General features: G+C 39.1%; 1 protein-coding gene across 2 annotated transcripts in view; it reads right to left on the minus strand.

Moving 5' to 3' along the window:
- The window catches only part of STK32A (serine/threonine kinase 32A), a 180,206-nt gene that overhangs the window by 66,809 nt on the left and 99,652 nt on the right, over positions 1-13,745 (minus strand). For both annotated transcript variants that reach the window (XM_030826935.1, XM_003266595.2), the window contains exon 6: positions 3,893-3,930. In XM_030826935.1, the coding sequence (XP_030682795.1) occupies positions 3,893-3,930 (38 nt within the window). The remainder of the gene's footprint in view (positions 1-3,892; positions 3,931-13,745) is intronic.

Raw genomic sequence — 13,745 nt, forward strand, 5'->3', positions numbered from 1 at the left:
TTGTTTTAAAAGGACACTGTCCACTTGGTCTTTTGGTACATTTTGAGACTCTGCAATGAAAAGGCTGTTAAGATGGCAGACTCAGTTTTTTCTCACCTCCTACACTGAGTTTTTGCCTCTATTCCTTGTAACAGGATGGTATTAAGAAACCTAAGTGACAGATGATGACATAATTGTCATTTTCTCTGATATGTCAGGCAGACATTACTGTTCCTCTAGTTGTAGCATTTCCTGCATAAGAAAAATACAAGAATTTTAGGCACTATGGAATTGATAGAATTGGATGGGGTACTTAAATTGGTAGGAAATGAAAATATACATTAGGATAGTGGGTCAGGAGTCACTCAAGACCTAATGCCATCTTGCTCTGAACTAGTAAATGGGACATTTGGGGAGAACAGTACAGATGTGCTCTAAGTTAAAAACATGTTTAAGGCAAATTCTGATGTACAAGAAATATTCACACAGTGGATTTCCCATTTTACAATTGGCTCCTTTAAATGTCAGTCTTTTCAGATGAATATAAAGAATATGAGTCAGTAAGAATAAAAGTTTCTGCCTTTTACTGAATCGTGTTGCATTAAAATGTGAGCAGCATGGTGTGATACATAGCTCACTTGTAGGGATGTGCATAGGGGGCACCAGAGAGACAGGTGGTTACCCTTCACAGTGGCTACAATTTCCACATAAGAGGCCCATGCGACAGCCCATCAGGGATGAAATATTATAAATGGAGATGGAGAAGGCAAATGAGGTCTTCAAATATGAGCTCCACATGGAAAGTCACACCAGCAGACACTCTAAAAGGCAGGCATTGATTCGTGGTTCAGCTGATTCTCACAAGATCAGCTCTACATAACGAGCTGGGGAGAGGTGAACAACAGGAATTTATTCATTGAAGAGTGGTTAGTTATGTTCCTTGAGTAATGTCTGAGAGTCCTACTTTTTCAGAATCTGAACAAACAAAGTAAACAACTTCAAAAAAATTATCTCCAGAAAGAGATCCCTAAGGCACTGTTTAGAAAATGGCTCTCAGTCTTTTTTGTTTGCTCACTTCTGTACCATTCATACACAATCCTTCCCAAAGCAATTGATTTTCAAGTTGAGTTCAGGGTAGGAATATAATACAGAAAAGCCTCTTCTTAATTCACTGACCAAATTTTAAAAAAGCCTTGAGAATGAAAGCAGTCATTGTAAATAAGACACCAGATAATAGGGGCAGACTGAGACTCTCTCTCCGGCACACTGGAATGATGGCTTGTATTCTGTAGGCAGCAGAGCCCCAGCTCCACCAAGACTAAAATGTCATGACTGCACCCTTGCCCCCTGCACACATGAAAGACAGCAGAATGTACACGGAAAGTGTAGTTACCTGAGGATGAAGGGATAAACAAAATGGTTTAAATACAAGATCTAACAAGTAGACAAGCAGAATATTTGGTATATCATTTCTGAAATCAAAATAATTATTTAGGAAAGACAACTTTTACAGATTCTATCTGGTAGAGATTTGGTACATATTAGGTATGTGTTAGCATAGACAAAGAGACGTAAAACAAGATGAGGCAGTCCCAGCTTCCTTTCCAAGGAAAGAAAGCCATGACTACCTCAGAAGAATTGTACTAATATTAGACTTTTATTGAGCGATTTCTTTGTGACAGTCATTGCATCCAATACTTCACACGTATCAGGTCAGTCTTTACAATGACCCTGAGATGTAAGTATTCTTTTGATCCCTGGAAAAACTAAGACAAAGTTTAGGCAACTTGTCAAAGCTCTCAGGGCTAGGAAATGAGTGAAGTGTGTTTTGAGTGAAGGCAATCTGGCTCCAGAAGTCACATTCTTAACCACGCTGTTACACAATTCATCTTTCAGAAGGGTAGTCTCTAAGGGTGGTTAAACTTGAAGATTAATTGATTTCTTCACGTTTTTCCTCATCTGCAATGACCAAGTCACCAAGAAAATGAGGAGGAGGAAGAAGTTGACTGAAGGAGAACAGGATGCCTTAATGATAGAAATAAAATGAAGCCATGGATGAGACCTGGGATGAAAAGACTGTTCTCTGAATGGAGGGTAAAGCTGGGAAAGTGTTGGATTGATAGGACCTATATGCCTTCATTCAAGGCCTCTATAAATGGTGGAACAGCAGAAATCATGCACAAAGACACCCAGCTGAGGGAGCAAATGAGGACTCAGTCCCAACTTGGGTTCTCCTTGGTGGGCCACGTGCTGTCAGGAAGCTGTGGTGGGCAGGGGGAGCACTTCTCCCTAAGTTGCACAAAGGTGGCCTCTATAGGCTAGAAGAGAAGCTAGTGGTAATTTTTTTTTCCCCCAACAAGAAACAGGGTCTCTCTGTGCTGCCCAGGCTGGATTCAAACTCCTGGGCTCAAGGGATCCTCCTGCCTCAGCCTCCCAAGTAGCTGGTACTACAGGTGCCTGCCACTGTACCTAGCTCTGGATAGCTGGTATTTTAAAGAAAGTCACCTTCATGCTAAATCTCACCATTGCTCACATTTCTGAGAATCAGAGACTCTGTTTTCAAATGTCAGAAGCAGTAAAGGTAAGGAAGAAATAAGGCATCGGAAGAAAGTGGAAAAAATCTTTTTGGACAGTCCATAAATAAGTAATGACACTGAGCTTTGAAATTAGGGGTCATTACCAGTGTTTCTTAGCCCCCTGAGCACAGGTGGGATCAGGCAAATCAGGCTCAAAACTAGGTAAATAAATAATGAGCAATAGATGGTACTTGGAGTTTCAATTCCACTTGCAAATCCTTTTTGTAAAAATTGAATAAGGAGCTTTTAAGATTTAGGACTCTCCTCATCTAGCAGCCTTCTAAAGACATAACAAAGATCTTATTGACACTGTTAACGTTTATAACATACAGTCTTTGTGCCCTACAGGTCTTCCCTGATGTTCTAATAAATCCAAATATACACACAAATATTAGGAAGAAACTGTACACACTTAATCACTGCGGGCTAAAGCTTATTCTAGAGGGTATAATCAGTAGTTCTTGAAATTCAGCATTCACTTATCACCATCTTGATTATTGCCATATCCCTATATCACAAATCTAGATAGCACGTATACTTTTATCTTATGTTTTTCTTTGACTGATTTTTCTCAAACTGAAATTTTTAAACAGAAAACTTGATATCTCTTCTGAGATACATTGGTACATATTAGTTATCTGCCAGCATAGACAAAGCCACATAAAACAAGATGAAGCAGTTCCAGCTTCCTTTCCAAGGGGAGAAAGCCATGGCCACCTCATAGAAATTGTACCAACATTAGACTTTTATTGAGTGATTTCTTCGTGACAGTCACTGCATCAAGTACTTTACATGTATTAGGTCAGTCTTTACCATGACCCTAAAATGTAAGAATTCTTCTGTGATATTAAGTAAATGTAAAAATCAATTTGCAAATATAAAACCAATTTGCCTTTTATAAGAAGGAATGCATAAAAGTAGATGCAATGAGAACAAAACAATGTCATTAATGTCTAGGTAGATGCTATCGCTGGCCAAATGCTCTCAGCTTGAGGCCTTCTGTATCATCATAAAAAATAGGTGATTGTGTGTTATATTAAGGCCAACTAACACTAAAAAGTTGTGATGGTTTTCTTGAAGAAATATAGTAGTGGAAGAAAATTGAGTAGAATATGATTTTCTCATTAGGTAAATTCAATGTGATTTAAGGGTATATTGTCGTACTATAACCTGCCATAAGTAATAAAGTTCCCCCTGTTGTCTATGAGGAGTTTGTACGTAGAGCTCAAATGAATAGAACAAAATACCTTTTTCATGTGTAATACCCCTCTGCTGGGAACAATCAACTTTTCTACATGCATGTCATGTACTTGATTGCAAACAAATCACTCACTTACCATGTTCATCAAGTAAAATATTGTCAGGCTTCATATCCCTAGAGGAGTAAAAAGAAAAAAGAAAGTTGCTCACAATAAAACAAACAGAACTAAGGGGTAGGGGCAAAAAATGCTAAAGAAAGCTAACTAGAGTTGAAACAATGTACTAGCTTCTCAATACTCATCTTCTCATTCAATTCTCACAGTAAATTTATGAGACAGAAAATCCTCAATTTTTAAATCAGAAAACTGAAGCTTAACACAAGGTCACAGAGCTAATAAACGGAAAAACTGGGCTCTGAACCAAGGCCTCTCTCATTCAAAAACTCAGACTCTAAACTTCCTATAGCATGTTGTATCTAAGCATGTAGATATTGGTCCATGGGATCATATAAAGCATTTACATTGCCATAAAGTAACGTCAGTAGTATTAGGCATCATTTTCTTGTGTAACTCTAGAATTACACAGATGATGTGAACTTAAAGACTATAAATGGGAAAAATGTGGTTGATAACGTAGTTATATAACCACCCTGTCTCCCTTTGCCTCCTCACATCCACACCTGCTGTTGCTTTGCCTGAATTAGAGTCCTGTCACCAGTGCACTCAGACAACACAGATTCACCTTTAACCCCACAGCTTAGACACCACTTCCTGCAGGAAGCCTTCCTGATTTTTCACTTCTGGGTCAAATCCCCCCTAATCCCATATATTCTGACCACATGGGATACTTCTTCCACCATAACATTTATCACACTTTATCACACACTTGTTTCTGTTTATTGATATGGGACTTGTTACTCATTAATATTTTTAAGTAAAGAGTAAGCTGACAGACTTGGTCTGTCAAAGATTAAGGTATTTTTATTCTAGCAGCATGAAAGCCACTTGACTAAGCTGAAAATGTGTTCCCAAAACCTGTTTCAGAATTTCTTCCCTAATGGATTCTATGAATTTAGGCTGAAGGGCTTCAATGGTACATTAGGGAAAGGCAGTAAAAATCTGAGAGTGGAAAAGTGAGGGCTGTTATAAAGTACAATGTGATTCTTTGATTCAGTAGTGTTCCTCACTATAATATTCACCAAGGCTTTGCAAACTCTATCATTCTGTCCTCCAAGTATTAACCACCAGACTACTCCCTTCATTGGGAGAAGGTGGGTTTTGTGCTCTCCTATGAATTTATTTTACTTTGCTATTTTAATTTTTTCAGTCATTTTAAAATAAAAATTGTGTGTTTAAAGTGGCCAACATGATACTTTGATAAAGGAAATTTCTGGTATATAATACAATGTTCCTAACTATAGTTATCTTGCTGTACATCAGTGTGTAAAAGATGTCCAAATCTTTTCACTAACTACCCTAGGAATAATAATTAACTATAGGCCTTATAACATCCTAAAAAAAAATTCTTGCCAGGCACAGTGGTGTGTACTTATAGTCCCAGCCATTCAGGAGGTGGAAGAGGGATATCACCTGAGCCCAGGAGTTTGAGACTGCATTGCATGACTGTGCCCTGAATAGCCACTTCACTCCAGCCTGGGCAACAAAGCAAAATCCCTACTCAAAAAATTTTTCTAATCTCTGCAAGTTTTCCAAGTGGATCATGATGTCAAGGATGATTTCTTAATTAATATCATATTCTATCCCAGTGCCTCATGGTCAGTAAATGAAGAACTTAATGACACCCAGAGAAATTCCAGTGCACTCAAGAAGGCTGATCCTAACAGTATATACAGAGCACTGTGGCACATCATCAAATACTCTCTGCACCATAAAGCTAGAGATAAACCAGGTGTTGGGCTCTTTCCACCTCTTTCAGATCTGCATCCAATGAGTATCAGGTACTGTTTGCCAGGTGAGAAAGAGGCCCAGAGGAGCCCTACCAAGGATGGATGAGAGTTGAGTGAGGCAAGATCAGTATCAAATTTCTTGGCCTGAATTTATGAGGACTTACTGGGAGAAATTAATTGCTGTGGATTTGACATTTTATGAGCTTTCTGTTAAATCCCTGAGCACCATTTTTCTTATTTATTGAATCCACACATCATTGTGTTAACTATTTTTCCCAGAAACTACTTTGAAACTTAATATTACAGAGATCAGAGAGGGAACAATTAGTTTAATGTGATAACTTCTTAATTAAATCTTGTATTCATTTATTCATCAGATATTTACCTACTTTGGTAAGTCACTGTAGTAAGACACAGAAAACCTAAAGATAAATGAGACATAGTTCCCTCGGGATGGAGAGGATGAGAAAGCTTCATAAAGAACCATGGCATAGAATGGGAAAGGGGTATTTTTACCACAAATTCAGAGAAAGAATATGAGAAAAATTTAAGAAAAATGTATAACAGAAAGTGGATTTGTAAACATAAAAATAAGTTACCTAAGCTTAGATTCTAACTATATAGTTTCTCCAAAATATAATAGGGTAACATCTAATTCACTACAGGGTAAATTGCAGTATGGAAGGTTGTTTATTCATATACCAGGAGAGAGAAAATGAAAAGAAACTTAGTGTGCTCTAGTAAAATTCCTACTAGAGCAAGTTGAAATTTTCTAGTTCTAAATTTTAGCACCACTTCTTTACCTTTTCAGTCTTCTCAAGTAAAAATAAATATGAAATAACTTACAAAATGTTTCTTTCATTGACAGTAGTCTATAATACATTTTAACTTAGTGGCTAATAAGCCTGGATATGCTTCAGAATCAACTGGGGATATTTGAATAGTGTGGATTCTCTTTATCAGGGGCATTCAGACCACAGTGACCCCATCTTGAATAGGTGAGATAGGAATTTAGTAATCAGCAAGACTGTTTTTGCAAGGTACAGGTCATAAAGACCCTGCTGATAGAAATAAGATGCAGTGAAGAAGCTGGCCAAAACCAAGATGGTGACAAAAGTGATCTCTGGTCATCCTCACTGCTCATTATACACTAATTATAATACATGAGCATGCTAAAAGACACTCTCACCAGCACCATGACAGTTTATAAATGCCTTGGCAATGTCTGGAAGCTACCTATATGGTCTAAAATGGGGAGGAACCCTCAGTTCTGGGAATTCCCCAAAGTCTTAACTCATTTTGGCAATAACTCAAAAGTCCACAGTCCAATGTCTCATCTAAGACAAGGCAAGTCCCTTCTGCCTATGAGCCTGTAAAATCAAAAGCAAGTTAGTTACTTCTTAGATACAATGGGGTTACAGGCAGTGGGTAAACACACTCATTCCAAATAAGAGGAATTGGCCAAAACAAAGGGGCTATAGGCCTCATGTAAGTCTGAAATCCAGCAGGGCAGTATAATCTTAAAGCTCCAAAATAATCTTCTTTGACTCCATGTCTCACATCCAGGTCACGCTGATGTAAGATGTGGGCTCCCACAACCTTGGGCAGCTCCACCTCTGTGGCTTTCCAGGGTGCAGCCCCGTTCCTGGCTGCTTTCACTGGCTGGCATTGTATGTCTGCAGCTTTTCCAGGCACATGGTACAAACTGTTGGTGGACCTACCATTCTGGGGTCTGGAAGATGATGGCCTTCTTCTCACAGCCCCACTAGGTGGTGCCCTAGTGGGAACTCTGTGTGTGGGTTCCCACCCTATATTTCCCTTCCACACTGCCCTAGCAGAGGTTCTCTGTAAGGGCTCTGCCCATGTAGCACACCTCTGCCTGGACATCCAGGCATTTCCATACATCCTCTGAAATCCAGGAAGAGGTTCCCAAACCTCAATTCTTGACTTCTGTGCATCCACATGCCCAACACCATGTGTAAGCTACCAAGGCTTGGGGCTTACACCCTCTGAAGCAATGGTCTGAACTGTATGTTGGCCCCTTTAGAAACAGCTGGGATGCAGGGCAGCAAGTCCTGAGACTACGAAAGCAGCAAGGCCCTGGGTCCAGCCCATGAAACCATTTTTCCTCCCAGGACTCAGGGCTTGTGATAGGAGGGGCTACCTCTGACATGTCCTGGAGACATTTCCCCCATTGTCTCGGCAATTAACATTTTGCTCCTCATTATTGATGCAAATTACTGCAGCCAGTTTGAATTTCTCCTCAGAAAATAGGTTTTTCTTTTCTATTCCATCATCAGGCTACAAATTTTCTGAACTTTTATTCCCTGCTTTTCTTTTAAACATGAGTTCTAATTCCAAACCATATCTTTGTGAATGAATAAAACTAAACGTTTTTAAGAGCACCCAAGTCACCTCTTGAATGCTTTGCTGTTTAGAAATTTCTTCCACCAGATACTCTAAATTATCTCTCTCAAGTTCAAAGTTACACAGATCTCTGTGGCAGGGGAAATATGTCACCAGTCTCTTTGCTAAAGCACAGCAGGAATCACTTTTGCTCTAGTTCCCAGTAAGTTCCTCATCTCCACATGAGGCCACCTCAGCCTGGACTTTTTCATTCATATCACTATTGGCATTTTGGTCAAAGCCATTCAACAAGTCTCTAGGAAGTTCCACACTTTCCCACATGTTCCTGTCTTCTTCTGAGCCCTCCAAACTGTTCCAACCCCTGCCTGTTACCCAGTTCCAAAGTTGCTTACACATTTTTGGGTATCTTTACAACAGTGCCCCACTCCTCATACCAATTGGCTTTATTAGTCTATTCTCACACTACTAATTAAGACATACCCAAGACTGGGTAATTTATAAAGAAAAAGAGGTTTAACAGACTCACAGTTCCACATGGCTGGGGAGCCCTCACAATCATGACAGAAGGTGATGGAGGAGCAAAGCCACCTCTTACGTGGAGGCAGGCAAGAGACCATGTGCAGGGGAATTGCCCTTTATAAAACCATCATATCTCATGAGACTCACCCACTATCACAAGAACAGCATTGGAAAAACCCACCCCCATGACTCAATTAACTCCCACTGCATTCTTCCTATGACAAATGAAGATTATGGGAGCTACAATTCAAGATGAGATTTGGATGGGGACACAGCCAAAACACATCAATATCATAAGCAGATAGCTAATGATGAATTCCCTCTTACTTGTTATTTATCATTCTTGGTGACTTCAGCATCTACATGAATGCTCCATCCAACACCCTGGCCTCTCAGTTCCTTGACTTGCCTCCAATAATCTTTTCATCCATCCCACACCAATAGTTTCCTTATTCTCACTTCCTTAATCATCCCCTTGTCGTAACTACAGCCTAGCCCCTGACTAGCATTTATCCAATACAATTTCCAAACTGGCATATCTATCACACTAAGACCACCAATTATTGACCTTGTCACTTTTTCTTTATACATCAAAACTCATATCCTCAATTCCTGCCCATAGTTCACTTTTAACATTCTTTGTAAGAATGCTTCATTCTCTCAACCCCCAGCCCCCACTAGGATGTAAGTTCTAAGTGAAAGGACTTCTTTTCTGTATTGTTCAATGCAGCAGCCCCTGGACTCATAAAAGTACCCAAGAATAAAGTAGGTGCTCGAATAACTGTTTGTCATAAAAGTGAATGAATCCTGGCCCCCTGGTTTCTCAAATTCTTGGAATAGTAAGCCCTGCATGTCTTTTTCCCCTAAGAAGAGAAGAGAAAACAAAATAAAGCAAAACAACCAATCCCCACCCCCAAAACAACCCAAACAAACCCTGTGTGCCAGATGCGCCACATTTACCACTGGCCAACTAAGAAACTTGACTTTCCAGTAAGTGTATGAGTATGTATTAGAGTAAGAGTAATAAATAAGAAGTGATTTATGCCTGTTATGAGCCTATGATTTCAGAGGGACTATGCAATTTTGGGGGTGATAAAGGGAAATTCTAGGACGCATACTTTGGAAATTCTTCATTGCATCTTGGTTTGATAAAAAAAAAAATAGAGCCATGTCCTGCTGAACCAGCTGATTCCAGCTGTGAGAACCATAAATAGCAGAGTGGAAATACAATGCTCCTTGTGGCAGGATCCAAGGAGGAATTGACGTATCTGCTGTTCTCACTTGAATGACTTTACAAGACATTAGCAGAGTTAACAGGCTAATTACATCCCTTCATTGCGCCTCCCCTGGAGTCAAGTTGCTCACCCTGCAATCCTATACCAGTATGTGTACATGAAAATAGCAAACAAGGGAATCGGTATATCCAAACCAAAATCAACTCCTTCAGTGTCCCATGGCCTTTTGATGGTCCATAGTTTGTATTTAATTCTTTGCCACATAACAGTCTCTTAGACTGGGCCATCGCCAAGTTCTGGAGAGGGGAAAAATATTATACATATAATTCTGTAACATATTATTTAGGGTGTCACACATGGGCTATTGGTCTCAAAAAACAGACCTATGTTAAGAGCGAGTGAGGGAAAATTATAAGGAAAAACAGTTTGGAATAGTGGGCAGAAGTGAAAGGCTGTCAGGGTTAGATGATTAAAGACTAGGTATCATCGCCCTAAGATTGTACCTCACAATCTTTGGTTGTAATCCCAGTCACTCATTATGTAATCTTGGACAAATGATCTAAACTCTCTAGAGCTTAGCACACTAAAGTTTACTGAAATATAGTGGGCATATGTAGTATTCCATGTAAGTATATATATTTACAAATAGCCAGAGGTGATAGACAAAATATTTAACAACCAGAACAGCACAGTCATCCTTTCATCAGAAGGGATGCTGATGGAAGCCCAGGGGCAGTGCCCTGAAGGACCTCTCCTGGGCCAGGAGTTAGCACTTCAGTTGGTGGGTCAAGGGAGGGAGGGGGTGGGGGATGAGGGGGAGATTGGAAAAGGGGCTGGAGTAGCAGGAAAGCTCAGGCATGACCTCTTCATCAGCCAGTACACTGAAATACAACTGATATGGCCAGACCAGTGTATGCAGATTAAACATGAGCCCTGTATAGGCTATATCGTGTGTAGTGTATGAGTGTGTACGTATATATATATATATGTGTACATATACACACTTCACATATATATGCTTTAGGTTGCATGAGTATCTTAGTATAGTACTTAGTAATGTTGGTAATAGTCTCAAACACAAATGGTCCTATCCAACCCCAGGGATTTCTAGGTTGATATGGGAAGCAGTAGATAGTAGAGGTTTAAGAGTAATAATTCTGTAGTCAAATGACCAAGGCTCAAATCTCGACTATGCAGCTTACTAATGGTCATTTTGATTACCTTTCTCATATGCATTCTTCATTCTCTTAATCATCATTTCAATTTTCAACTGGGTATTTTCACTTCTCTGTAACACACACATTCACGCACACATGCACACACACACACTGTATTTTGTGTGCTTTGGGAAACCTACTCCACCCTGACTGTAGGGAAGGATTATGTGAGTCAGGCCTGAGTAAGAGTTATCCCATCTCACAGGCCCTGTTATTGGTTCAGGGATGGGCTGATGACCCAATTTAAGCCACTGAGTATCAGAAAGAATTATGTTCTGGGCTTCTGAGGAAAAAGCTTCCTTGCTGTCCTGGGGAGAGTTTTGAGAAGGAGTGTGATTCTTTAGATTTAAAGAATTTAGCATGGAGCCCTGGGCAGCAGGCAGCTTTCTTGCAATCACATGGAGGAACAAGCTGAGGATGAAGTGGCCACATGGAAAGGAGAGAAGAGAGTGAAAGAAACCAGCTAGTTGGTGATACTGCTGAGTTGTTGAATCAAGATACCCTCTAAGTCCAGCACACATCTGGATTTTCTGATTTTTTAAGATAATAAATCTCTTTTCTTGTTTAAACCATTATGAGGTTTTCTGTTGGGACCAAAACCATGTCGGTAATAAAACTTTCTGAGACTCAGCCCTCCACATCTGTAACTGAGGACAATAATCATATCTACTTTATAGAGTTGTAATGATTTAGTTAAATAGTACATGTAAAACTCATAGTATAGTAATCCCCCCTTATCTGCAGTTTTACTTTGTTGCCCACAGTCAACTGTGGTCCAAAAATAGGTAAGTACGGTACAATCAGATGGTTTGAGAGAGGGACTGCATTCACATACTTTTACTCCGCATATTGTTATAATTGTTCTATTATTATTGTTAATCTCTTACTCTATGAATCAAACTTTACCATAGGTATGTACAAAAGGGAAAAAACATACTACATATGGGTTTGGAAATACCTGCAGTTTCAGGTATCCACTGAGGGTCTTGAACGTATCCCTCATGCATCAAGGGAGACTACTGTGTAGTATCTGGCACACAGTAATTGTTCAACTAACTTCCAGAAAACATTGAACAAATAATTAGGAAGTGTCCAGTGTAAGAAGAGCTAGATAGTGAGAAACTGATAAGCTGAGGATGTTAAATGATGAATCGATGTTTTCAATTACCATTGAACCATTGTGACAGCATCATGATGCTAAGTTTTATTTATTGCAATATTTGAGAAACCAGGCTAAGCCCTTTTTATACTTTATTCCACACTATCCTCAAACAACCTTATGAACTAGGTACAATTATTATCCTTATTTCATAGATGGGACCACAGTGGCACACAAATCTGATGTAACTATTCCACTGTTATTCATGATTATGGAAAAAGTCAGGACTCCATGTTTATCTGATACCAGGGTTAATATTCAAAACACTTAAAAACAGGGTTAATATTCAAAACACTTAAAAATGGCACAAACACAAATCAGAATGGGACATGGACCAGTAAGAATGGATGCCATCCATAAATTACCAGTACAACAGTACTAGTGGGTGGTGACTGAGTGGAAGCCCTGCGTGACTGTACACTTAGTAAAACTCCAATAGGCAGCAACAGAACCATAAGGCTAATTGTGAATCAACAGAAGAACTTTCTAAGATTACGCATGTCTGAAAATGAACTACTTTATTTGGTAGTGACTATCCCATCCGTGAGGTATGATGATACCTTGTTAGGGAGACTGCAGAAGAAATCCTGCCTTTAGATGAAGGTAGGGCTTGTCAACCTCCAAATTACTCCTCACTTCTAATTTCCTATGGTTTTGTAATGGCCCATAAGTGTTTCACAATTATCTGGAAAATCGCAGTGTGGCTTCCATTTATTAAGCACTCCTGATTTTACAAGCATTATAATAGGAGCTGTTCATATTTTTCCTGCTTTCTTATAGATAATGTTATTATACCTATTTAACAAAATGTAAAGAAATTCAGTTTATTAATTTGCCTGAAGTCATACAACTCACAAATTGATCCCTGATGTAACTATTCCAAAGCCTCTTAATCTCTCTACCATACCACACTCTGCTTTTTAGTAAGGTTATTGTTCTTTCTTAATGTTTACATTATATAAGAATGTATAATGATTTGGGTGATGATGTATACTGGAGTATGAGAAGGAACAGTAAGTTTTTCCCACAGCTTATTGCAAAGAAGATAACTCAAAGCAAATGGGTATAATAAATTAATATAAATGAGTAGCTAGAGTTTATTGAATGTTTTTATGTAAGACTGTATATTCATTAGAATATATCCTCACCACAGCCTGTGAAGCATGTATATGTTTTACTGATAAAACAAATGAGGTTCAGAGGTGCTGAGTGTCTTGCCCAAGTTGCCCCACTGGTAACTGGCAAAGCCACTACATAATTCAAATGCTGCTGTTCACTGCTGGTGATAAACACCATGCAAATAGCCTCACTGTCAGCATGTGAATATCACAGTGGAAAACTGCATAACAAGGTTTGAGCAAATAAAATATCTTCGTATTATGTCTTAAAAGGGTATAAAACTATATGCATTATATACATCTATACCATTGTACAGATGCTTCCCAACTTACAATGGGTTACGCACTGATAAACCCATTGTAAGCTGAAAATATTATAAGTCAAAAATGTGTCTACTTCACCTAACCTACCAAACATCATAGCTCTAAGAGGACTAAAACCATAGTTTTATATTTCAAAGCTCTATTC

Source organism: Nomascus leucogenys, chromosome 2 (genome assembly GCF_006542625.1).
Source record: "Nomascus leucogenys isolate Asia chromosome 2, Asia_NLE_v1, whole genome shotgun sequence".
NCBI lineage: Eukaryota > Metazoa > Chordata > Mammalia > Primates > Hylobatidae > Nomascus > Nomascus leucogenys.